Source organism: Oculina patagonica, chromosome 14 (assembly GCF_052425735.1).
Source record: "Oculina patagonica isolate OP01 chromosome 14, crgOcupat, whole genome shotgun sequence".
NCBI lineage: Eukaryota > Metazoa > Cnidaria > Anthozoa > Scleractinia > Oculinidae > Oculina > Oculina patagonica.
Window position 1 is genome coordinate 6,874,219 of NC_135771.1, and position 26,535 is coordinate 6,900,753.

The following is a 26,535-nucleotide window of genomic DNA, read 5'->3' on the forward strand; positions in this document are numbered from 1 at the left end:
GAGATGAATTGCAAGCTGTTGTCAAGTGGAATAAGTGCAATCAAAGTCAGCGTTGAGTTGTACAACAACTGTTTATGTGTTCTGCTTCTTCCTTGTCTGTTGTCTCCAGTCTCTAATCCAGGAGTATTCTTTTACCTCATTATTAAACTGCTATTAATGAGACTTACATGTGGAAATTAATCCTTATTACTGTAAAATTATATTTCGATGAAAGTTAGGTGTACCTAATTGGAGGTGGACATGGATAACCTGATTGTAAATTTCCATGATGGTTTGTTCCTTTATTAGTCGATACATGAGTATTGTGTTTTTTTCTTTTTTAATTTATGTATTTTTTGTCAAGATCTTAATAACTAATGTATCCTTTTATATTCCACTCTTTCATATAGTCATTAATAGTCAAATTAATTGCCTAGAATTAAAGTTATTGTTTCATAGATCCATACCATTGCAACATCCAGTTATGATTTAGATTTCACTTCAAATGTGCTGACAAAAAAAGTCAGGCCTTTGGTTTTCATTTTTCAAAACGTGCCAACAAAAAGAATTTAGGGTTTGGGTAACTATCTTTCGAGTTGGTTAATTATACTTGCTGCTGCGTCTTATTAATACTAATGGCTGCAATATTTGCAATCTACAGTAACTGTTACTAACTTTACCCGAATAATTCTTTTGAAACACTAAAATTAAGCAGTTATTTTGGAGTACTATCTGGCAGAATGACGGGATGGTGACAATATATTGCCCTGAGCAACAAATAAATGCTGATCAAAAGCAAACCAGAGATAAAGCATACCACAAGCAAACCAGTATGAAGCTTAGCACAGGCATTGTACTTAGTGACACTTAGTCGTTTCTGCCAAATGGCATCACATTAGCACCTTAATTGAGGGAATAATTTATATTTCACTGAATAATATAAATTAAAACAATAAACAAATGTCCTTAGTTAAAGAGGTTCTAAAACTAAAAGTGAGTAGACATCCAACTTTGTCTGTAATTACTACTTAAGTCGCCTTCAAAAGTTTAGTTTTTAACTTGGTAGAACATTTTATCAATGTCTGTAAATAAAAGAAAAGCAAACAATTTTAATCATCATTTCAAAAGCCAAGAATATCATATTTATTTAACACTTGCTAAACATATAAACAGTTTCAGTATTGGGGAAAGTAGAATTATATGTTAATAATAACTATCATTTGCATTAATAAATCATTAAAACTCACCATTGTTGTAATCCAGAATTTTATATATGATAAAATACACTTGTTAACTAGGTTGACAAGACATGCTTGTATTTAGTGCTTTCTTGAAAATCCTTGATCCTTATTCCTATGATCAATAAACATATTGTATTAGTTGTATTACATTGTTCATCAGTTTTTATAATCAAGTGGAAAGTGGCTTGAACTGTAGCTAACATTTAAAAAATAATACTAAATGGCACAGCGTGCATTACAGGAGTGGTTGGTATAGCCTCCCACACAGTAAATGTTGTTCTTATGGGCGATCGTGTTTCACTCCTCACCACGAACACCTGCTTAACTGATATGCCTTTCCTCTGCTAAGCCAATAAGATTTACCAAAATCAGGAATGTTGACCTTACCGCAAGATGCTCTTTCAAAAAAGACCAAAATAATTGGTCAGAGCTGTTAGCACTGTGTGCAGAATGTTTCACTTAAATTCATTCAGATGAAAAAAATTTTCCAATTTGCTGGCTTTGTTTAATAACTTGCTAATCGACCTTGTCCTTTGCTGCCTGACAGTTTCACCAATTTGTTGGCTATGTTGGGATTTTGCCATTTGAGAACATATATTTGGTACGTACTTCATTTATCTTTTTAAAGGCGTTTTCTCAAAGCAAATATATTGCAACCCTAAAATCGCAGAACAATCAAAACATTTGATGTCAATAATACAAAGCTAGCCTTTTAACACAACATTCAAGCTTGAGAATCGTCCAGGGGAATTAACTGGGGAAAGGAATGTTGGCCTCGGTTAAGCAGGTGTTCGTGAGGAGGAGTAAAACAGGACGACCCCTAAGGGCAACTGTGTGGGAGGCCACACAACAGTTGCTACTGTAAGAACGAAATAAGCAATCATGTGCAAGGCAAACCTTGAAGTGGATTTGTAACTCAATAAGTAAACATTTCTTTTATGCCAGAACTTCAAGGTCCCTTACTGTAGTTTCTAAATAATTATTAAGCAATCAGAGCCCCTGCTCAATTTACGTTGTGCTTTGATTATCAAAACCATTAAAATTGTACTGACAGTTCCAACTGCCAATTAATTGTCATTGGGTCAATGTAGAGGCAAAGTTTCCTGTCATAGTGAAGCCCCTTTTCTTCCCTTAAGTTTCTCCCTTAAGTTTAATTGAGAATGTATCATTAAACAGTTTCTTTAAGATGCCCCCTGTCATCATTCAAACAATCACCATTTAGTATGTCCACTGCCATATGTATTCATGCCTGCAGTAATAAAAAAAAGTTGGTCACTTAATAACTGAAAAAGAAGTTATAAAGATATTGCATCATTCAAACACTCACCATATATTGTCTCCACGGTCATTATTTCCAAAACGCTCTGCAGTAATAAGTAAAGAAATTGCTCTGATCTGCATACAATCCACAATTTTGTTAGCCCTGAAAAAGTTAACAAGTGTAGATCAAATTATTGTTCTATAACGTAACTGAGGAAGATTCAATAGCATCTTGAAAAGTGTTTTAAAGAGCTATGGCTATGAAAAAGACATAATAATAATGATTAAATTTGTCCCTTAAGTTTAATTGAGAATGCATCACTACACATTTTCTTTAGGACCCTGCCTGCCTCAAATAATTCACACACTCACCATTGAGTATGTCCACTGTCATATGCCTTCATACCTAGTCAGTAATCTGAGTATTTCTGTACTGCCATATGTATTGACACCTACAAAAAATCAAAAAGAAAATTAACAGTTAATCACTGGACAAGAAGTTATAAAAATATCTGATCCAAAAACATTCACCATTGAGTGTTTGTCCACTGCTATATGCATTCATACCTGAAGCAATCAAAAAGAAGGATCAGGAAACGTCTGTGCATTATTTTGTGACTGATCTTCATACGATTGTGTTAGACCTGAAAAAGACATTATAATGATTAAATTTCTCCCTTAAGTTTAATTGAGAATGTATCATTAAACAGTTTCTTTAAGATGCCCCCTGTCATCATTCAAACAATCACCATTTAGTATGTCCACTGCCATGTGTATTCATGCCTGCAGTAATAAAAAAAAGTTGGTCACTTAATAACTGGAAAAGAAGTTATAAAGATATTGCATCATTCAAACACTCACCATATATTGTTTCCACGGTCAATATTTCCATAACGCTCTGCAGTAATCATAAAGAAATTTCTCTGATCTGCATACAATCCACAATTGTCTTAGCCCTGAAAAAGTCAACAAATGGAGATCAAATTATTGTTCTATAACGTAACAGAGGAAGTTTCAATAGCATCTTGAAAAGTGTTTTAAAGAGCTATGGCTATGAAAAAGACATAATTATAATGATTAAATTTGTCCCTTAATTTTAATTGAGAATGCATCACTACACATTTTCTTTAGGACCCCGCCTGCCTCAAATAATTAATAATAATCAATAATAATTAATATTTCAATGTAGAGGCAAAGTTTCCTGTCATAGTGAAGCCCCTTTTCTTCCCTTAAGTTTCTCCCTTAAGTTTAATTGAGAATGTATCATTAAACAGTTTCTTTAGGATCCCCCTGTCATCATTCAAACAATCACCATTTAGTATGTCCACTGCCATATGTATTCATGCCTGCAGTAATAAAAAAAGTTGGTCACTTTAATAACTGAAAAAGAAGTTATAAAGATATTGCATCATTCAAACACTCACCATATATTGTCTCCACGGTCATTATTTCCAAAACGCTCTGCAGTAATCAGTAAAGAAATTGCTCTGATCTGCATACAATCCACAATTTTGTTAGCCCTGAAAAAGTTAACAAGTGTAGATCAAATTATTGTTCTATAACGTAACTGAGGAAGTTTCAATAGCATCTTGAAAAGTGTTTTAAAGAGCTATGGCTATGAAAAAGACATAATAATAATGATTACATTTGTCCCTTAAGTTTAATTGAGAATGCATCACTACACATTTTCTTTAGGACCCTGCCTGCCTCAAATTATTCACACACTCACCATTGAGTATGTCCACTGTCATATGCCTTCATACCTAGTCAGTAATCTGAGTATTTCTGTACTGCCATATGTATTGACACCTACAAAAAATCAAAAAGAAAATTAACAGTTAATCACTGGACAAGAAGTTATAAAAATATCTGATCCAAAAACATTCACCATTGAGTGTTTGTCCACTGCTATATGCATTCATACCTGAAGCAATCAAAAAGAAGGATCAGGAAACGTCTGTGCATTATTTTGTGACTGATCTTCATACGATTGTGTTAGACCTGAAAAAGACATTATAATGATTAAATTTCTCCCTTAAGTTTAATTGAGAATGTATCATTAAACAGTTTCTTTAAGATCCCCCTGTCATCATTCAAACAATCACCATTTAGTATGTCCACTGCCATGTGTATTCATGCCTGCAGTAATAAAAAAAAGTTGGTCACTTAATAACTGGAAAAGAAGTTATAAAGATATTGCATCATTCAAACACTCACCATATATTGTTTCCACGGTCATTATTTCCATAACGCTCTGCAGTAATCATAAAGAAATTTCTCTGATCTGCATACAATCCACAATTGTCTTAGCCCTGAAAAAGTCAACAAGTGGAGATCAAATTATTGTTCTGTAACGTAACTGAGGAAGTTTCAATAGCATCTTGAAAAGTGTTTTAAAGAGCTATGGCTATGAAAAAGACATAATTATAATGATTAAATTTGTCCCTTAATTTTAATTGAGAATGCATCACTACACATTTTCTTTAGGACCCCGCCTGCCTCAAATAATTCACACACTCACCATTGAGTATGTCCACTGTCATATGCCTTCATATCTGCAGTAATCACCACTGAGTATTTGTGTACTGCCACATATGTATTCATGCCTGCAGTAATCAAAAACAAAACTGGTCACTAAATAGGAGCAACTACAGAATGCAGGGCCACTTCGGTCCACCGTGTCGGCACTCTTTACGGAACGAGGCATAACACAATAGAGGCTATTCTTATTCAATGACATGCAAATAAGTGGCCCTGTGGCCGGTCGCTTCAATGCATATCCTTTCGCCGCGTGCGAGAAAATACCAAGATTATCGCAAGTACTCAAAGGGCCGATGGCCGACCGCTTCGCATTTGTATTCACCATCACGCCAATCTCCTATTCTGCATGGATTTTTTATACTGTTGCGGGTAACAGTTTCCAAACCCCTTGAAAACGTTGTTTTTTCTGAGAGCAAGACATTCTCCTACCTCGAGTCTTCGTCCCTTCTGCGCAGGCTTGAAGAAACGTTTCCTGACCGCTGGTCAAAGGGAACGAAGACCCTGGGTACGAGGATGAGCTGTTTTCTAAAGCCCAGACTCCTCTCTCTATTTTAAGCTTGGCTACTAAGCAGTCATCATTCGCGGATTGATTTGTACAGTTTCGTATATATCTTGTTTAGAACTGTTAATCTTTAAAAATGATATCAAGAGACCATCCAAGTCAAAGATATTGTGTACTAAAACTAAAAAGGAGGTACGACAAATGAATTTTTGCTTTTATCAGAGTTAAATATTCATATTAAACATTGCAACAACTGCCGTATCTAGTTTTGAAACCGTGCTTGTTTGTCCTTATTTGTTTGATTATTTCCTTCTTTTTTCACTTGAAGTTCAAACTTAAGTGTTTGTTTTCGAAAACGGAGCTTCAAAATAGGGGTCCGGCTTATTTCCGGTGTGGCTTAAACAGGGAACTTTATGGTATTGACTGTACCCTATCGAACCAATAAGAAACAATAACACTACCTAGGCCTGCTTCCGGATCCATTCATGATCAATCATCAATCAAAATCTTCACCTGTATAACATTATAATTAATAGTTAGTCAGTCTTAAACTTTTTTATGGGGTAAAGTTCATAAATATTACAGACATGGTGAGCTACCATTTATTCGCCATTACTTGTTTTGACAAAATTATTGAAAAATAATAATTAATGTCTTGCAGCTGTCTGCCTTATTTATCTGTCTTTCTGACTATGACTATAACTGGTGTTAATCATAACTGGAAAAAAGTTAAATGAGAGCAAAAAAATGTATATACAGTGTATATATATTATCGCAAGTACTATTTTTAATCTATTGTACCTGTGTTTAGCGGTGCCAATCAAAATCATTGGTACATGTCTTTGCATTCGTGACTTTTATCTGCATACTCCACAGTTGTGTTAGGGCTGAAATAATGTAAAACATGACATTTCCTTTAGGAATCTCTGAACTGATCCTCCCTCCCCCCCCCCCCCCCCCGGAAAAAAAAATAATCCAGTGACCCTACACATGATGGGTATGGAGATGTTCAAAATCTAGTTGCCCTTAGTACGGATGGTATGGAATATCCCACCGGTCACTTGTATTTTCTGGGTTTCACTTTAGGTGAGTGTCCATAGTTATATACATGTACCATGAGAAAGTGTTGTATACTTTTATACCATGCCACAGAAAATACGCTTACAAAATTTCGTTGAGAATAAGATGCCAGCACAAGATGGGAAGGTTCAGTTGAATACCGTTAAATATACAACAGCTTTCCAGTATTCAGAATGCTTTATTTTTTCTATGGTATAATATAATGATACAGTACAATCTTTAAGACACATTGTTATTGAATTGTCTGTACTTACTTTTTACTTTTCTTCAGCCATTGTCCTGTCAGCTGAAAACCTTTTACTGTATAATACCGGCATATCAATTTTTTTCTCTTGCAGATAACAAGAACCAATATTTCTATAATACAAAATGAAAATTACAATGTCAAATATTTAAATTAAATGTATTGTTGCCATTACTCATGTCAGAACACCGCCAGAAAACTGATTTAAATGTCAGGTGTTGTCATTCTACTGAGGCCTTTTCACTTGTTCTAATTTCGCAAGGATTATTGCGTACCAGAACTTCATTTTAAGTGCTGTCGCTACTTTTTGGAACATTAGTCGTCTGTCAGAAGTTACCATCGCCAGACCTCATGAAAATAATTGGGAAATTTGTGAAACATTGCAATTTGCAAGACAACTCAGTAAATTCGGCTCTACTCACATTGTAAAAACGAAACTTTGGCCACATTCTCCTCTTCTGTTAAGACACTGACTAGATGTGGATGTATATGTTAATTTTTCTGATCACTTTGCACACCCTTGCCATTCTAAATGTTTTTTTTTTTTTTAATTTTTTAATAGATTAAACATCCAAACACTTCTCCAATAATGTTTAACTAGACTCTTTGAACTGTTGTTTCCTTTATGCTTACATTATACAAAATCTATTTTTAGCCTTTCTAAAATAAAACAAATCTTACCTTCAAAATTATTATGGCTCCAAACATCTCTCCTATGCTCCATTTTGTGGTTGATATAGTTGTAGAATTAAACCCAAAATTTGAATTCTGGGTACTATAACTTGTAACTTAATTGGGAAGTAGACTTAGTGAAATGATTTCAATGAGAGTTTTGAAGTAAATTTTAACATTTTATAGACAGTTAAAGTATTCACTTGATCACTATCTTCTTATTTGGCTTCCATTATCCACATTGCTTTGTTTATTTTATCAAAATAAATTAACATTTAAGTTTTCATTGTACTTTAAGAAACTTTAACTTACAATGATTGTTTTAAGCTTGTTCATTTTTCAAAATTATTTATAAGAGGGCCACTAGTACTGTTTCTTACATATTTTACTCAATTACTCTTTAAGTAAGGTAGGTTGTTTCATTTTTTCCTCAATATGACTCATTCAAATGAGCTAGTTGGCTCCCTGTGGCTGGCACTTACTCTCTTGTCTCAGTTGCAGATCCAGACTTAAAGGTAAATGAGGGCCCGCTCTTGAAAACAATTTTTTTTCTCAGCCCTTCAGGCCTCGGTTTGGCCTTAAAATAATGTGGGGGCCTGGGGCCCCTTCTCAGCCACTACTGAATGTGTGTCATCCATAAAATTCAGAAAACTACCACAGGCATCAAACATTCATCTAGGCCAGAGGCCTTATCAAATGACAAAAAGTGAGTGTGTAGTTTGGTAAACTTTGACAAAATAAAAATGTTCCTTTATACTAAAATTAATTATTTTATAGCTGTAATATTTACAGTAATAATTTGCTGACAAAGCTGAAGGCCAATTTGACTAATTAAAAATGACATGATATTTCTGATGATGGAGCAGAATTATTGTGTCCTTATTCAACAATAATATTGGTTAATGGGAGACATTTTGCAGCAAAGAAAACTTTTTTAAGGCAGCGCTTTGTGCTACTTTGGACAAATTTTAAAAGATGTATTGTAAAATATAGTAAAATGTTGACCATCTTTATTACCAGCACGTGCATTTGTTGAATAACAAATTTATTTATAAAAGGTTGTCATTTTGCAATATTAATATAATAAAACAAAAGTGAAGCAAACTCTACCACTAGTGCATAACATATTATTATCACCTTTTTTCTGAATTTTATGGATATCCAACATTTCAGAATCATCATTCTTGTTCAACACTTGCTCAAACCAGAGCGGGCATCTGCATAGCAATGTACTGGTGGCTGCCATCGCTCCATTACAGGTGTAAATGGGGTATGTCTATAATTTGTCAGTAAAGCATACGCAAGGATCACAGGGAACAGACTGTAAATTTACTGACTTGAACTAGCTAAGTTCGGCACAGTGAAATTTTCAATTATACTGAATTTTTTAACTAGATAAAAAATATTGTTTATCCTTGAAGCCCTTTAAAATTGTGACCGTAAAAAAAGTAAAGAATAAAAAGTCAAGTTCCCTTCAAAGCCTTTTAGTGAATTATAGCTTGTCATACATTTAATCAGATATCTGGCTTTGATTACAGTAAACCCCATTTACACCACCCTGTAATCTCACACAGGGGAACTGGCATCGGCCACGGGTGAAGCCATTTGCTCGGTGTAATACAGAGCTGGCCTCAGTTGCAAGTGTATCTATCGCCATCGCTCAATGTCAAATTAAAATGACAGAACTGGCAAACAGTACCAATGGCTCATGCTGTCTGGTAAATTCTCTCAACATCACTCCAAAAAAATTCACAAAATACATAACACTCCCTGTAGTAATAACTCTTTACAGTCATTCCCCAGTATTGCATTGTACATCCCTACCGCGCATAATTCCAATACATGATTTTTTATGAGTTGTTTTTAATTAAGTAGTAGCTTTCTATCTTTAGAATTTATATATTGTCAGTGTTTAATAAAAAAACGATTGTCGGAAACATGAATTTTGCGAGCAATTGTTATTAAAAAAAAAATAGTGATATTATAAGAATTTATTGGGTATTAACAAGGTGCTGTTGCTACTAGTGGGCACCCATCTACCCCCATTTTCATTTTAACGTTTAAGTTCCCACATGCATGACATAAACAATCAACAAACACTTGGACAGTAAACAAAGTATGCAAAGTACTGTAAACATTAAAAATGTGTTTAAATTAGATTTTTGGTTCTTGTAGAAATAGTATTGCGACCACGCGATTAGAAAAGAAAATAATGATTTCTTTACGTATTTTGTGAATTTCATGGTCACGGTGATGGATTACCCAGCATTTCAGAGCCATCTCTTTGCTAGCTGCCATCTGCTCTGGTTGAATCACAAGGGCTGCATATCAGCACCCACATCTGTTTACAAATGACTAAGGTAGCTGCCATATGCTGCGCCATTTCCAAAGGTAGCTGACTAGCATATACATCTCACACTTATCTGCTCGTCAGTGTACGAGGGTGTTGAAGGCTATGTGAATTGAGTTGTTTTTTGCCCATGAGTAAATAAGAATGTGTATGCTTTTAAACACCAAATTTATTTTAGTTTTTGCAGCTGTCAGTGATGATTTTCATTAACAATTTCCATTCAGAAAGATAGATAAATGACAAAATTTAAATTTGATGTTATCCACATTATTTTCATTTCATTTTTAACATTGATTTATGACAATGAATGTTTAATTACTGTTGTCAGCCAATTTTCTATGCCTTTTACATGTACATTGCTCTTAATTAATTAAAAAAAAAAACATTAACAAGACATTTGTAGTTTCATTGCAAAAAAAGTTGAAACAACAAACATGTTACACAAGACTATTTTTCTTATAAGATATGAAAATTATGGCCTAAAATGCTGTGTGGCACAGTTATAATTTCAGTTTATAATTGACTGGTAGCTGCCATAATTTCAGCTGCTTAATATTTCATTTAAAAAAATAATTGTTACACTTGGATTTGGCCCTCATAACCCTCGTACAACAGAGCTCACACCTTCAAAGCAGCCTCCCTGCTCAATGCATGTGTCCACATGACATAGCTTTCGCCACATATCAAGTACATTTGACATACAGTAAAAACATGTGAGTAAAAACCTGCATTTTCCCAAGTTAGCCGAAACATGTTCTTACGAAATTGGAAGTAAATAGCAGAAATTGTGACTTTTGCAGTTCATGACAGGTTCTTCATTTTCTGAATTTGTGAAGAAAAAATAATGTGAACTGTTGTTGCCTTATTTTCATAACTATGTGATTGAGTCAGTTTAAGAAATTCAACATTGGCACTTTCATTGCAACTGGAGTCATGAGACTCCTGAGTGTTTCCAAAGAGGATGTACATGTAAAATGTTAACTGCAGTAACCTTATTTTCTTGAAAGTAAACAGTTTTAATCTCAGGCTATTTTAGAAAATAAGAACCCATTTCCAAATTTTAACCTAATGTTTTGTTTTACTTGCAAGTTTTTACTGTACTCAAAAATCAAGGACTCCAAATTTATAGCCAACTCTCATATGTTGCTATGGCCATGAGCCTTAGATCACCTTACCACATGACATTCACAGGACCACAACTACAGCTGTACACTACAACTGTAGCTCACTGTGGAATAGTATATAATAAGCACACAGATGAATAACATCACCATACCTTTAGAGTCTCTGCTCAACATGCAGTGATGTAGATCAGAAATACCTCAATGACTTTGAGACTGTGCCCACTCCACCAGCCTGAGAAAGGTATCCTCTTCATATGCTGGTGCTAAGCCCTCTCGCTGCTGGCATTCACTGGCTAAGGCATGCAGTCTTGCCATTTCCACTGCTCTAGCACGGGTAGTGGGAGTGTTAACAGGCTTCAACCTGTCATCATTCAGCAGGACATCTTCGTGAAAGGCAAAATCAGGATCCACGCCTTCTCCACCTGCAGATTTCGCTCTTGACAGTGCCACAAAGAGAGCTCCTGGATTCTTAGCTTCAAAGTCATGCTTTCCAGGGTGAATGACAACATACCTGAAGGCCTCCCCACTGCCTACAGTCAAACCCTGGCACTTGTGGATAGTAGTTCCCCATGACAGCCTTAATGGAACCTGAGAACGCTTGCACCTACATGCACAATCCGTAGAGCGGTTTACAGGTACAATTGGCACAAGTGTGGGATCTTCGTCAATGTAAGCCGGACCCTTATAACCTGCAAAACGTACAAACACAACATCGGGTAATGGTGGAGGATCATCAGTAGGCCTGCAACCATCTTTGTAGACAATGTCTACTACTGTGCCAACAGCTCCATTGTACAAACCCCATGCAGCCTTCAGGTTTACCGTAAGCATGACCTTACTGTCACGGCAAAGATAGAGCAGAGGTAGCAAACCTCCTGCCTTATTGCTGTCAGCCTTCTGAGCATGCCTGCCATTGTCAACTGACTTGATCTTTGCAACTGGATGGTTTGGCTCTCTGTTCAACTGAAGCAGCTTGGCTTTATTGCGTTCCCATTCCAAACGATGCGTTGGAAAAACATACAGCCCTTGCTCATCCATCCTATGTAGAAGTTCAGGACCATGGCTCATACGCAGATTGTGCCACTGAAACTGCTGCAGCCAACGGACTTGCTCGTGTGTCGTAGAGTAGGTTCGCATGGACATCAACACATCTCTTAGCTGCTGTTCAGATTCAGTTTGACGGACAATCTGAGTTAGCTCTACAGCGCTGTCAAAACTTGTCCACACCAGTCGACCATGGTTAGATGGTGCACTGCGATTATGTTCAATGTAGACGGGAGTGTCACACACAGGAGGTAGCTGCACATCGTCTCCCATCAGCACTACTACAGGGATGCCTCCCCACAGCTCCTCTGAATTGGCCCCTCTATTGATTGCATAGCGTGTATGCTGTTCCATCCAGCCCATTGTGGTGCGACCAAACATCGATCGCTCATCGCCGACCAGAACTTTAAGATTTTTGCACCTATCCTGGATTTGCTGCAGCACGGAACCTGAAGGCACAGTCAGCTCATTAGAAGACCTTGCCCCTGTTGGGATTCTCAAAAAGCTATGTGCAGTCGTGCCTTGAACAAGATAGGCAGAATTTCCAGTAGGAGTAATGACCTGTATGGCATCGTTGCTTCCAAACACTTGCCTTACTAGCTTCTGCAGGCACTTGATGACATATGACTTCCCTGTACCTGCAGTACCGGCGACGACAAGTCGCAAGGGATGGTGTTCTTGCGGGTTCTCAATCAGGTTGTAGAGAGTATGCAAAATCAGACTGACTATAGCTCTCTGATTGTCATTTAAGGATAGAGGAGATACATCTGGTAATTCAAGGTCCACAACTTCTGTTTCCTGTTCCTCGTCTTCTTTGATGGTCTCTTCCAGCCACTTTCTAGGGTCTTTGCCCTCAGGAAGATTAATGGCAATACTGCTCCAGTCGTACTGCTCTCCACCATCATCATAATCAAAGTCCTTCTCAACTCCCTCATATCTCTGGTTTTGGCCAGCATACACATCAACCCAGTCTGGTTGTTCTGCTGCTTCATCAGCATTATCATCCACCTCATCTTCAAATACCGGCTCTTGCGGATGCTCAGCATAACGCTGTGCCTTAGAGACTTGGGCCTTCACAAACAGTGGGCACTCATCAGTAACAACAAAGTCCTTAAACCGATCAACCCAAGATTCAGCATCTCCCTTTACTTCTTGGATTTCAAACCAGTTTGGCCAGTGCAACAGAAGCATCGTTCTACAGTAGTCCTCATTCAATGGCCATGAAGCATGTGTAGAGCCCCCACTGACCACTGGAACGTTGCCATCTCGGGATGCAAACTGGTACCAGGAGCAATGCTCTTCATTAGATCGTGCAAGGTACTTGTCCAAAGGGGTACTGCGCGTGGCAGTCTCACCATCACGTTCAAGACGCCTTGACCCTGTCATTGACAAATAGGAAAACCTACGGCTGCACCGCCAAAGTGCTAGTCCACTGAGCTCAAATGATGCCTCGGGTCCACTAATATCTCTTCTTCCGACGGTCTTTATAAGCATCTTGGCACAAATTGATTTTCCAGACACCTGGCCTGCATCACTTGAATCCACAGCATTTACCATGTCTTCAAATAGATCAGCAGTTGCACCGGTAGGTTCACTGTCCTTGCAGGCATAACCACAAACATAGTCAATTATAGCTATGATATCATCTGTGCTGGGATTATCTGGGGAAGAATTCGACAGAATCAAGCTTATGTCACCATTTGCTCTCCATGACTGCAATTGATAACGGGAATGCTGAACTACACGTTGATGGTCACGTGGCATCTCAAGGCGAGGTGCTCCATTGTGATCGTTAACAATTTCTGGTGCGTTGCGGAGTTTCTTTCCTGGGTGAAACTCACTTCCAAATTCCATGCGGCAAACACGTTCATTTGCCTGCAGTCCTTGCCCAGGATGACGGGGTGTTCTCAAACAGTAATCGGAACAACTGTGCAACCCAACTCGGTTTACCAAAAGCAAATGATCCTCAAGGATCGCATCTTGGGCTGAACCTATATCCATTAGCATCTTTACCAGGGGATCTCTCTCATCTGAAATTGGGTCAGCTGAACCTTCAGGCGGAGGCCAGAGATCCCTCCGCGGCTTTCCTTCCTCATCACTACCACCTGGGTGTAATGCTGTCATGGCCAGGTTTTCGTCAGCCCATTGGTTAAGTATGGCAGCACACTCGTCCTCATCACAATCGCCTTCACGAGCATCGTGCAACAGCTGGTGTGGCTGTCTGTCCTCTCTCCAGCTGAGTTGGTGCCAGTGGATTTGACCTCGGGACTTGGCAAATTCATAACGATACCAATAGTCATGGACACCAAATACAGGCTTGAGGACCTTATTATGGTACGACAGGGTACGCAGGTCAAAGTAATTCACCACCACATGGGTGTTCTCTTGCACAGCCTTGTAGCGGGCACTGCTATCCTCACCAAGGTTAACTTCTTTTCCTGTGGTCTGCAAAATGTACTGCTCCAATAGTCTTCTAAGTGGGGGAAAGTAAAACTCAGCACAACTACCAGTCATAAAAAATGAAGGCAATCCTTTCTTCTCATTAACCATGAACTCAACCAAGGCTCGAAGCTCTCTCCGTCTTTGATGCCAATACTGTGCTGTACCACGCAGATTTGCCCCAAAATACAGCAGTTTGTTAATGAATGTGGTATCACCACTTGCTAGTCGCTCTTGCAGGTCTGCAACTGTTAATTGCGGGTCTCCTAGCTGCTGATCAACAATGTACCTGCTCTGTTCAAGGGCACGCTTCCTCATAATCATGTTGTGAACAACAAACTTCCATACCTTGTGTCGGGCAAACCTTCCATCTTTATACCACAGCAAGTGCTCTGCCCAGTCATGGAGTGAAGGACATGTTATTTGACGATTGATGTGAAAATCACCCTTTCCATATGGGAATAAGCAAGGAAAGGCCATTGTGAAAAAGTAAGGAGTGGTAAACTCCGATGCTGGAGTTGTACTAACTGAAGGCCAAGAAATCACTGGTCGTTCAGTGCCTTGTTGCCTCTCCACTACTTCAGCTTCAGGAGGTTCAGACACAACTTCATTTATGGCTGCTTCAACACATGCTTGAACATTCACTCCAGGCTCAGGGAGAATAACTCCAGAGACTGTCGTATCATCACCACTATCTGTTTCACCTGCATCCAGCTGTTCTGGAGCCGGGCCTTGGTCATCCATGTGATCTGCTGTTTCTGAAAACTCAACTGTTCTCAAGTTCGGCAATTCACCATCAGCCGGTAAATTTTGCAGACGAGTGTCACTAATCTCGATATCGCCATAGGCAGGATTATTGACCTTCAGCCAGCGGAGTGCACCCTCGACACGTCGTCTTCTAACCCTAAACTCCTTATGCGTATCATCTTTTCCTTGCCTTCTGACACGTACGATATCCACTTCTTCTGGTAGACGTGGCAGAATAGTTGCTGGTTCTTGCACTGCTTGAGGGAATGCAATGCAGTGTCCTCTTGAAGCAATACCACCATGTTTTAACATGTGTACATGCACAGTTGGAGCTAGTCTTGAAATCAGCATCTGCTCGGCATCTGTCATATCAGACAGTTCCTCTGGAACAGACATTGGGTCCATTTCGTTTTTATCTGACCAAACTTTGCAATCCGGGTCCTTCTTGTCATTTCTGCAGCGAGAGCACATATTCCCGGTTCCTTTGCCTTCCAACCGTCGCTCCTGGCAAATATCGCAACACCTGAACTTATATGTCATCTGCTCTACTTCAAATGCACGTATAGCCACATAAGCATTATCCTCCAACTGACTCGACCCTGCAGGGGGTGGTGGTGGTAGATCGCCAACAACTTCCCGCAACCTTCTCTCCTCATCTGATACTCTCCTTTGATTTCGCCGCTGTCTTTTTCTTCTATCGTCCTCTGTTTCAACCGAACCAGCCTTTGCAAATTCATAGGCCACACCTACTGCCCTTGCTCGATTAATTAGATAACTATCTTCTACATGGCTGCTGCTGCTTATTTCTGGATCAGGTTGCTGTGTTTTCAATGCGCTGTTTTGTGCCGAAAGTAAATGATTTCTCAACTCGGAATTGTCACTTTCCAAGTGTTCTCCTATAATATGGATGCAATAGTAAATACCTCATAAGAACATGTATACAAAAGAAGTTAGTGATAAGACATATTTTAATAGTGCAAATTATTACATTAAGCTGGTTACAATTCAACAGGATAAAATCAAAGATCTCTTGGAGATCTACCGACTATTTTGTGTAAACCAAGGGTAGAAATGAAAGAAGACGTAAAAAAGACAAAATAATAATATGAATTTATTGTGGGTTACAAGCTACAGTAGATAAGAAAATTCTTGTCAAATTATGCATATCTCATATTTTTTGTTCCTTGCAATTTAAACTCTTATAATTAATGTGTGCTTAAGGACGGTGCCTCCTATAGCTACTGCGCACTTGTTCTGCGCATCACGCAATGCATCGATCACACTAAGCGTGCGCGCTTTTAATTAATTTGCTCACTCAAAATAACGAATTCAACTACGCGAACAAGCGCGCGACTTAAAATCAAGAAAGTTTTCTCTGCGACGAAATCCAGTTTATGGGCATATCCTAAACATTGACCGCTAATCACTGAAAATGGCTCACATTAACAGTTAAAAACAAATCGCTAAGCGCTAAAACGCTACCTGCAAACTGCTAACCGTGACAAATGACGTAGTGCACGCGCAAGATGCAAATATTCAACTCGCTAGGGAGGGGATAGGAAAAATGTAACAGACCCCAAAAGCGATTTCATAGAACCTGAAAACAACTGGTATAACTTTTAAAAACATGTGGTGACCCCTACTTTTTATTTTATAAAATGTAAGTGGTAAGTCTATAAGGCACATGTCTAATTTTTCATTAAGTGAAAAAAAATTAGGCCGATTTTCTGGCCGTGCAAGTGAGAGCTGCAAGAGTAAAAAATGGCTCAAACGCAATTATTTTGTTAATAAAAACGTGGATCATGCAGTTCCGAAGACATTATTTGTTAGTTATTGTAAATATTGTTATATTTCATATTGATTTTGTTCATGAAAAACCAATTTCCAATGGAATTTGCAAGGAAATTGTATTTAGTTTTACTTTATTTTAAAATGCCACGTCGGCACTTTTTTCCAGATTTCAAACCTAATTATTCGAAAATTTGCGTGGCTACCCCCAATTTTCTTTTTGAATTTTAGTATCCCTTGGTAACATCTACATTTCTTTTATAGTCATCGGCCAGGCGAAAATACTTTGTTATTAGTAGGCACCGTCCTTAAATGTAATAACAGTAAATTATTAGCCAAAATAAATTCCAAGTCATTTAACATTGATTTTACTCTTTATCCTACCTGTACTCATTTCTGTACTTGCAACAGAGACAGGGCCAGCATATTCGATTTCTTTTTCAGAAGCAACCTCTTCACTTATTCTGCCCTGAGTAAAACACTCAACAGAATCTACACAATAGAAAAGAAAATTATGTCAGAATAATTGCCATAGCTGAGCACTAGACAGGGCTTCTGATATTATGCGATGTTGCGATTTTGCATAATTGACCTCAAATTGCAACTTTTCGCATAATTCATCAAAATCGCATAATTCGTACAAAATTGCACAATTTGAGAAAAGATAAAGGAAATACTCGCTTTAACAAAGTTCTAAGACAATTTCAACGTTGTTTCACGGTGGTTTACCTGTCAAAAAACCTTGGAAAACCTCTGATGTGGTTTCCAAACAGACAACATTACTTCCGGCAGGCGACTTCCTTTTTCAGTTTCAATTTAGCCATAAAAACATTCACACAATTAAATTTGCTTTCTATCTTTGCTTTCTTGTATTGTACTGAAGTTTACAAGGTAAAATGGCCGAATTCAGAATGTTTAAATCCTTCCATGAAGTCAAAAACATAGCACAGTGTTCGATCGTTCGACACCGCACGTTGACACATGCGCCTTCATTAATTCAGTCAGTGGTATCATGTCACACTTCATATATTATGTCACCAAAAGTCTTCAACGTTCTACTACATCATGTAGTGTACATGGAAAGCCATTTGAAATCTTTTTGATTCTAATACCGATATTTATCGTTCATTTATGCTCTTATTATTTTTTGAAATGCACAAAATGGATTTTCATCTCCTGAAACCTTGTAAAACAAGCTTAAAATCGCTTAGATAAAGTCGCATAATTTGCCGCATAATAGTACCTTCTTGCCGCATAATCTGCCCTAAAAATGCCGAATAATTTCTGCTTTTTTGCCGCACCCTATCAGAAGGCCTGACTAGATGGTCACTTTCAAAGTCATTGCTTCAATAATAGGTGAAGCTTTTGCTTTGGACATGTAGCTAAAACTGCCATGTACAGGTTTTCTGATATAGCTATGAACTGTAGAATTCTAAAATGCTTTTACATGTTGTGATTTCCTATTGTAAAAATTCTTTTGTAGGAATTATCTGCTATTAACATACCAAAACTAAATCTGCAAAATCCATCACTTAAACTTTTATTTTTACATGTGCATTCAGGGCTTGAGACTAACTTTTTAACTCACTGGTTTACTGGCTAGTGACATGTCAGATTTTACTAGCCAAAAGTAATTTTTCACTAGTCAGGTATATTGATTTCTATCAAGAACAGTTGACTTTTGTCACTTTTCCGATTTTTTCACTAGACAAATGGCTAGTAGGAATGCTAAACCTGGTAGCCTAAACCTAAATTTTAATAGCCTTTGGCTAATTGGCTACCGTTAGTCTCGAGCCCTGTGCATTACATAACCTGCAACTTTTAATTAACATGGCTTTTAAAACATACAAGTTGTTCATTTGGAAAAGGATAGTGATTGATTTCTTTCACCATTTACACAGTCACTTTCCACATGCCAAACAAGCCAAAAGCAAAACTAGCAAACCTACAAACGTGATATAAATAACAACTCAATGCATTGTAGGATGAGCTCTTCGGCTCATATGCAGCTATCTTTTTACAACTATTATTATCATGAAGATGACTGTTAGAGTGGAAAAGTAGTAGCAATGTATCATTTTCAGTGATAATTATAACGCCTGAGCAATGCAAAACTTCTGACTAAAGCTGTGTTCACACTTGGCTGAAACAAGACTATAGTCTGATCAGTTTCACATGAGCCGGCACGTTTGAGCAAATCATGATCGAAATACTGTATGTTTATCCTGAAGCATGCATGATATTGATTGGAACAACCTCACAAGGTAGTTTCAATCATGATAAGACGATACACATGTTCAAAAATTATGGCGAGAAAGCGAGTACCCAAAAAAATCCAAATTCAAGCCTACTAAGAACATATGTTAAGAATAGTTGAAATATCTTTTTTTGGTTCAAGGGTACAAGATTTATTAATTGTTAATGGCATAAATTAAACAACCAAGCATGTTTCAAACTGACATGTGATTTGCACAATGCATTAACAAACATGTTAAGGTGAAGCATAATTTTTTACTTGAAACATGTTTCAGGTTTAATGTGAACACAGCTTTAGTTAACACCAATGTTACCTTGTCTGGGTACAAGGCTAACGTAGTGAAGCTCAAAAATGTACCCAAGCACAAGTGGCTGTTGGTGGTTGGTGTTGCTGGTGTTAGGCAAACTATCAGCTGGATTTACTGGACAAATCAGTGATTCATTTTCACGACCAAGACTACTGACAACACGAATAGCAGTGTTGTAGTAGTTTGCTGCAGCTTGTAACATCAAATGATCACCCCATGTGCCATCTTTTGCCATGCTCTCCAAGTAATCACTCCATGTTGGGTGTCTATCGTGATCAACAAAGCGGAATAGATGTGTTCCATTGGGCTGCAAGAAAAAATATCACGTTACCAAAAATGCTCTATCAATCCCCTAGGGTGATCACTACAAATTACACTATAATGATACATGTGTATATATATTTATTCGGTTGTAAGGCGCACTCTAAACTTGGCAACTTTGTCATGTTGTTTCCAAACTGAAAATTTTTCAAAAACACTCGGTTATAAGACGGTTATAAGACGCACCATGAGTTGGAGAGTTGTAAAGATGCGGTGATCAATTTAAGGACAGTTCTTATTACAGAATTTGAAGTATTGAATGTTGTTTATATTCCTTGGCACAATCTTCCAGTAAAAAGGTAACATTTCTTGCTAAAAAAGACGTACATTTAATCCACTTGATCTAAAAGTCTTTCCAGCGCTTCGAACTTAGCTGCTTAGTAACCTGGCAGATGTGTAGTTACCAGTGACCACTGAGTTTGTAGCATGGTTACCAAGTTCTCAAGCATGCTTCGTATCGCTTTACTTTGTTTATCGAGTGGTTTTGAAAGATTCTCGAGCTTTTTTGGTGTTTTCCCTGTCTTCTAAAGTCATTTCCAACATTCCACGCTTAAAAAGGTTTGTGTCAAATGAGTATGCTTGATTTCATTTGCCTGTTTCAACAAAATGCTGACATAGACACGCGTTGCTAAAACATGTTTATACGTGACAATAATCTTTACATTAAAACTTGCTGTTTCTTTTATATATCTGTTTTCTTGTTCTAAAAGTCAATGACCAACATTAAGTATTTTCATTTTTCTTGTTTTATTTGTAAGTTCCGGTAAAATGGCCGTCATAAGATTTGGTTGGGCAAAAATACCCGGCTATAAGACGCACCCCAATTTTGGGCTCCTTCTTCGTGTAGAAGCACAGAACACGTCACAATAGAATACTGCATCGCAAACCTTTTGTTTTTATTATATTCCTCCTTCTTTTGTCCTTTTGTTCTCTATTGTTATAGGTGAACTGTGTCTTCTACACGAAGTAAGAGCCCAATTTTGGCATAAACTTCCCACAGAAAACTGAACAGATTTATAATGCATCGATATTTATTTCAAAAAACTACTGAATGTAAAAAATGTTAAAAATAGCTTATTTGAACATCTTATAACTTTCACTTTTCCCCCTTCTTTTTTAATACTGAATACACTGCTTTTTATTCCGATAAAATAAATGGATGTGAATGCTAACAAAATGTTTTTATATATTAAGCATCAGAATGTAGGAAATGCAACCAAAAAGGCCAAATTTTGTACAGTTTCCTCAGGGTAGCACCCCCCCCCCCCCACCCCCCACAAAGAAGAAAGTCATGCCTTAGGTGTAAAATGTAATCTAAAGCTGTTGCTGCATACTCTGATATTTTATTGAAAATCCTGTAATAATTCAGTACTAGCTTCCACCCTCACCCAATTTGCAATGTTGTGTAGAATCTCAAAGCAGTGATAATTGCCACATTATGGTTCTCAAACCAAAAAGGTGTCCCAAGAATTTGTCTGGCATTATGACTACAAAAAAAAATAACAATGTTACTTGATATAACTGACTTACCAAGTTGGAGTTTTCTTTAAGAAATTTAACTAAGTTGACTCTTAGTTCTTCAGCTGAAATTTTGACTCCTTTCACAATTTCCAGTTGCTCCGCCAGCGCAAAAAACATACAATTTCCCAATCCTTGATTGTCAGAAATTATAAATCCTGCGTCTAATGCAATCCTTTGCAAATCCTCTGATCCATGCAATTTTTCGGCATCGCAGAGCAGTTGCTGCACATCACCTGTAGGCAAACAAAACACATTACAGTCAAATGCCGATTATCCGGATTCCTCGATTATCAGGACTTCCTTATCTGGTCCCAATTTTTTCATAAAATATATTGATTAGTCACATACATGACCAGATATAACTAAGTTCTACGACAATTTTATTTCAAGGTGGTTTACCTGTCCAAAAAACATTGGAAAACCTCTGATCTGTAGTTTCCAATCGAACAACAAAAGCAAAATTATTAAACATACAGACTGGCAAAATTATACACTCACTACCAATACGTTATGGCCTGGCATGAAATTTAAGAGGAGATATATATATGTTTTTACTGTATTTTAAAAGTGAAACTGTGTTCAACCCCTTGGGGACTGAGGGATTTTAATTTCATCTCACATAATCTACAGTTCTAAAATAATCTGTGGATCTCATTTAATCTGTTATGCATCTGTTCATTTATGCATGCAACTGAGAACATGAACAAACAAACATTTGGTTGTGTGTGTCTTATGATTAGGCTAAAATTTACAAATTAAATACCATTATTAAGCCTAAAATTTGGAAACAGGTTCTTAATTTCTACAATAATTGATTAGAAATGTCTACTTTTGGGAAAATAATTTGGACAAGGCATTACTGTACATGTATATAATGTTGTGTTCTGAATGATTAGTGCTTCATTTTTACATAAATGCTATGTGGTATGCAGATTTTATATAAGAGAAGGGAGAATACCATTAAAATCTCTATAACAACAAAACTTTTTTTTTCAGAAATCAGTTAAGAACCTATTTAGAACTTACACTGTATTATTAGCTTTTGTGTTAATAACCCTTTATGTAAGAACCTGTTTAGGCTAATATTAAAAACAACTTACAGTTTCTTCCTGGCAGGTTTTTACTGTACTGACAAAAGTCATGCTGTTCTTTCTTGTTATTCTCTTAGAGGAAAACAATGCCTCCCAAAAAACAGCCATGCACCTATCAATGGTTTTCCCCAGGATGTGGGGGGGGGCAACCCCAGGGGAATTTGACATTTTTTGGAATCCAGAGTCGGATTCCCCACCCCTGGGCACCAAACGAATGTCAAATTTCACATATCTCCTCTTAAATTTCATGCCAGGTCATAACAAAGCTAAAGCATCGCCAAGAGCAAAATTATTTAACATGCAGACTGGCAAAAAAAAGTTATTATTGTTTTGACGGCTTGACAGGCAACTGTCAGTCAATACAAAATTTATATGGTACGACTGCACTTTTTTAGCTGATAACATAGACGAAAAATGTTAGCAGACCCTTAACACAGAAGCAGAAGAATTGGGAGAACTTGAAACTTAAAAGAAACCTGAACATAATCATTCACAATCTCTATGTACCTGAATCGCTTTCTTTCTGTTCACCTGGCAGAGAGCATTCCATGCCACATTCAACTTGTATGACTCCACTTTCATTTTCTCCGGTGGCTATAACGACGAACAGAATAAAAGGGTAAATGGTATAAATTAATTAATTCTTAGAGTCTTTAGCACTGTGTTCGTGAGTGTTGGTGCTATGTTTAATCAGTTGTTTAATTGGCAGCCTCTGCAAAAATAGCTATCATAATTACAATGGAGTAACAAAATTCCAAAACAAAATCAATCTGAATTATTAGACTATGTACTATGATGTAAAGGGTCTGCAAAATTGACTGGAAAAAAATGCCCCAACTTTCACACAGAGCTTCTAAGGGAGGCATTGTTTTGTGTATAAAAAGCAATCCATATGATTTTGTTGTACACCTGAAGAAGAAAGTAAAAAAACTCGAGAAAGCCGTAGCTTGTTGTCCGTGAAATGTAAAATCATAAATACCTCAGGTAATTAATTCACTCACAGGAACAGGAAAAACTACTTCAAATCTGGGCAAGCTAACAACGCGACGCGTTCTGTTTTCTATGACTAAATAAATAAAATATCTAGTTACCTGCAAGATAACGAGCAAACTGCAAAAAATCTTTTTCAACAGGCAATGGCAAAATTTCCGTTCCTTCTTGTACATCTTCACATGCAAACTCCGGTTCTCCGTGCACTGAAAAAACAACGGTCAGACCGCAAACATTTATAAACTTGCAGCTCAGTTCCTCTCCAACGGAATAATTTCCTCTGTCCAGACACAAACTTAACGAGCATAACGAAGCTAAAGCATCACCAATAGCAAAATTATTAAACATGCAGACTGACAAAAAAATTGTTATTGTATTGACGGCTTGACAGGCGACTGTCAGTCGATACAAAATGTATACCGTACGACTGCACTTTTTTTAGCTGATAAAACGAAACTGAATTATCTCACTTGCCTTCGGTTAACATGTTGTTGTTTTGCTGCCGTTCTCTTTGCCTCTCCTCTTAAATTTCATGCCAGGCCATAACGAAGCTAAAGCATCGCCAAGAGCAAAATTATTAAACATGCAGCCTGACAAAAAAGTTGTTGTTGTTTTGGCGGCTTCAGTTGGCAGATGACTGTCAGTCAACAAAAAATTTATACGGTACGACACAAAAGGGAGCTTACTCGCACTAAAAAACGGATTGGCCATTACTGCAGTTTTTAGCTGATACAACGGAACTGAAGTAGCTTACTTACCTTCGGTTAACATGTTGTTGTTTTGCTGCCGGTCTCTTTGCCTCTGTAGTTCTTTTTCGCGTTCTTCTTTCCGTTTTTTTTGCCTGTTCTCTCTAGCCCTGGCTCGCTCCGCTGCGCGGTACTGCTCGCTACTATTTCGTCGTCTTTCTCTATCTCTCGCTCGCTTTGCTTCGCGACGTTCCTCGCTCATATTTTGTCTCCTTTCTCTATTCTTCGCTAGTTCTGCCTCGCGGCGTTCCTCGCTCATATTTCGCCTCCTGTCTCTATCACTGGCTCGCTTTCTTTCGCGATCTTCTTCGCTTGCTCTTCGCCGGTTAATTCTTGCTCTCTGCCGTTCACTCTCCCGTTGCTCTTCACTTGAACCCTGTCTTCTACACGTTATATTCACTTCGCTATTGTTTGTTGACATGACAATAGCAAAATAAAACAATTTTCTTGAGTAATAAAACTTCTGTTCTGTAGAACAATCGTTTTGCTAAATAAGCTGAAAAAAGTTTTTAAGGAAACTTTTCTTTGAGAAGTGACGATTGCATTGCAATTTCCCGCCAAGTTAAACGCGGGTTGCCCAAAAACGCAGCGTCGCGCGATTTCCCGCCAAGAAAATATCGGATTCACCTCTCCCGGGTTGGGTTGCCTTGGGACTCCCCTCCCCCTCCCCGAGAGTCTGTACGCGCGGCGCGCGTACGCACCAAATTTTTTCGGCCTCCTAGGTTTACAAAAATTCTCTCGTACCCGCATTACCCATGGTGCTCCGCTCCGCGCGCTGGCGCGCGCTAAGGAGCTCCGCTATCAATGTATCCGAATCATGTGCGTTCAATTGTTTACGGCGAGTTTGCCAAGCCCTGAAGAACATGGCTGGTACTGTCATCGTGTGGCCTAAAGGTACAGTATGAAGGAAGTTGAAAAGTACCTATGTAGATTTTGGCGTGAATTGACCACAAATTTTATACGAATTAACTTATGTTTTTGCGATCGATACTAATCCTAGTCATTATTTTTCGAGGGAGAGGGATTTAGGTCCTCTTTCTTTTAGGATTGTGTCTGCCTTACCTCAATCTCCAGCCTTGAAGAGGCTATGATGCACTCTTCCATTGAAAACCCGGGCTTCGGGCTAGATAAAAACAATGTACACGCACAAAAGCAAATGTTATGTTTTGTTTGTTGTTGCAGTTGTAGTGACCTTAATGCACTTATCAATGTTAAGCCGGCGGGCGGGGGGCAGGGCCAAGGGCGGAGATTTGACTTTTTTTTAAAAAACAATTTGGGCATAACTACAGAATACAGGGCCACTTTAGAAGACGTATATATCTGGTGGCTCGTTTGGCTCGGTAGTCACTTCCGAGCCAAACATGCCACTGAATCTACACACCGGAGACTTCCACTGCCAAGCCAAACGAGCCAAACGAGCCACTAAATCTACACACCGGAGACTTAGCGCACAATGCAACAACGCAAAATACAAAAATTTCTTGTTCTTATATCCACTGCTGAGCCAAACGAGCCACAAAATACCGTAAAGTTCCGTGTATAAGCCGCACCCGTAGATAAGCCGCACCCCCGATTTGGAAGCTCAAATTTTGGGAAAAAAATATACAGACAATAAAGTTTGAAGTTCAAGTGAAGTTCTATTGGTGAACTAACAAGGGCAAACAAGCACGGTTTCAAAACACTGACACGGGTTGTTGCAATGTTTAATATAAATTAAGTCTTTCGAAAGCAAAATTTCAATTGTTATACCTCCTTTTTAGTTTGATTTCATAATATCTTAAACTTGGATGCTCTCTTGATATCATTTTCTCGAGATCATCACTTATAAACACTCCCGAAACATTTGTAATTCGTACGAATCGTACACGAATGATGAATGCTTAGTAGCCAAGCTTTGAAATATAGAGAGGGGTCTGGGCATCAAAAACAAACATGGCGGCACTTTCTTCGGAAGAAACCACGTTTTCAAGATTCTTGGAAACTGCTACCCGCAACACGATAAAAACTTCATGCAGAATAAGAGTTTGATAATCCAGCAGATGCATTTGCTGTGAAGGTCAATAAAAAAGCGAAGCGGTCGGCCATTTGCCTTGTGAGTACTTGCGTTTATCTTGGTGCTTTCTGGCACGCGGCAGAAATACATGATATGCTTCGAAGTGACCGGCAGGCTTCACTGCAAACAGCTTTGCAGATGAGCTAAAGGCAGTGAACAACAACAAAGTTTTCAGGTTGTTATATGTTTATTCAGTGACGTCTTGAGAAGTTTTTTATGAATATTAATTAGGCCTTTG

At 37.9% G+C, this 26,535-nt stretch overlaps 1 protein-coding gene across 12 annotated transcripts; it reads right to left on the minus strand.

Annotated features, from left to right (window-relative positions):
* Window positions 1-521: 521 nt before the first annotated feature.
* Window positions 522-24,756, minus strand: LOC144638090 (uncharacterized). Of its 12 annotated transcripts, XM_078497224.1 has the most exons (25): window positions 24,257-24,756; window positions 23,600-23,704; window positions 23,016-23,102; window positions 21,427-21,650; window positions 19,582-19,882; window positions 17,396-17,503; window positions 7,529-16,119; window positions 6,858-6,960; window positions 6,325-6,410; window positions 5,985-6,036; window positions 5,002-5,086; window positions 4,698-4,792; window positions 4,586-4,619; window positions 4,405-4,481; window positions 4,210-4,289; window positions 3,905-4,000; window positions 3,793-3,826; window positions 3,342-3,436; window positions 3,230-3,263; window positions 3,048-3,124; window positions 2,853-2,932; window positions 2,548-2,643; window positions 2,436-2,469; window positions 1,227-1,332; window positions 522-1,061 (listed from the first exon to the last, which is right to left on the minus strand). In XM_078497224.1, exons 1-7 carry the CDS (start codon window positions 24,663-24,665, stop codon window positions 11,192-11,194), a joined length of 6,162 nt encoding a protein of 2,053 aa, XP_078353350.1. In that variant the 5' UTR covers window positions 24,666-24,756; the 3' UTR covers window positions 522-1,061; window positions 1,227-1,332; window positions 2,436-2,469; window positions 2,548-2,643; window positions 2,853-2,932; window positions 3,048-3,124; window positions 3,230-3,263; window positions 3,342-3,436; window positions 3,793-3,826; window positions 3,905-4,000; window positions 4,210-4,289; window positions 4,405-4,481; window positions 4,586-4,619; window positions 4,698-4,792; window positions 5,002-5,086; window positions 5,985-6,036; window positions 6,325-6,410; window positions 6,858-6,960; window positions 7,529-11,191. The 12 variants fall into 12 exon arrangements, with proteins under 12 accessions (XP_078353350.1, XP_078353351.1, XP_078353349.1 ...); XM_078497225.1 differs by lacking the exons at window positions 3,342-3,436; window positions 3,793-3,826 and having other exon boundaries at window positions 4,244-4,289; window positions 6,858-16,119; XM_078497223.1 differs by lacking the exons at window positions 3,793-3,826; window positions 3,905-4,000 and having other exon boundaries at window positions 6,858-16,119.
* Window positions 24,757-26,535: the final 1,779 nt, after the last annotated feature.

What these genes read in the sequence shown, in the direction of transcription:
- LOC144638090 (XM_078497224.1), bottom strand. Translation starts at nt 24,665, where the DNA reads ATGTCAACAAACAATAGCGAAGTGAATATAACGTGTAGAAGACAGGGT. An exon ending in ACAGAAAGAAAGCGATTCAG is followed by an intron (nt 21,651 to 23,015) that starts GTACATAGAGAT and finishes GTTTGCCTACAG; the next exon opens with GTGATGTGCAGCAACTGCTC. An exon ending in AAGTACAGAAATGAGTACAG is followed by an intron (nt 16,120 to 17,395) that starts GTAGGATAAAGA and finishes TCCATATTATAG; the next exon opens with GAGAACACTTGGAAAGTGAC.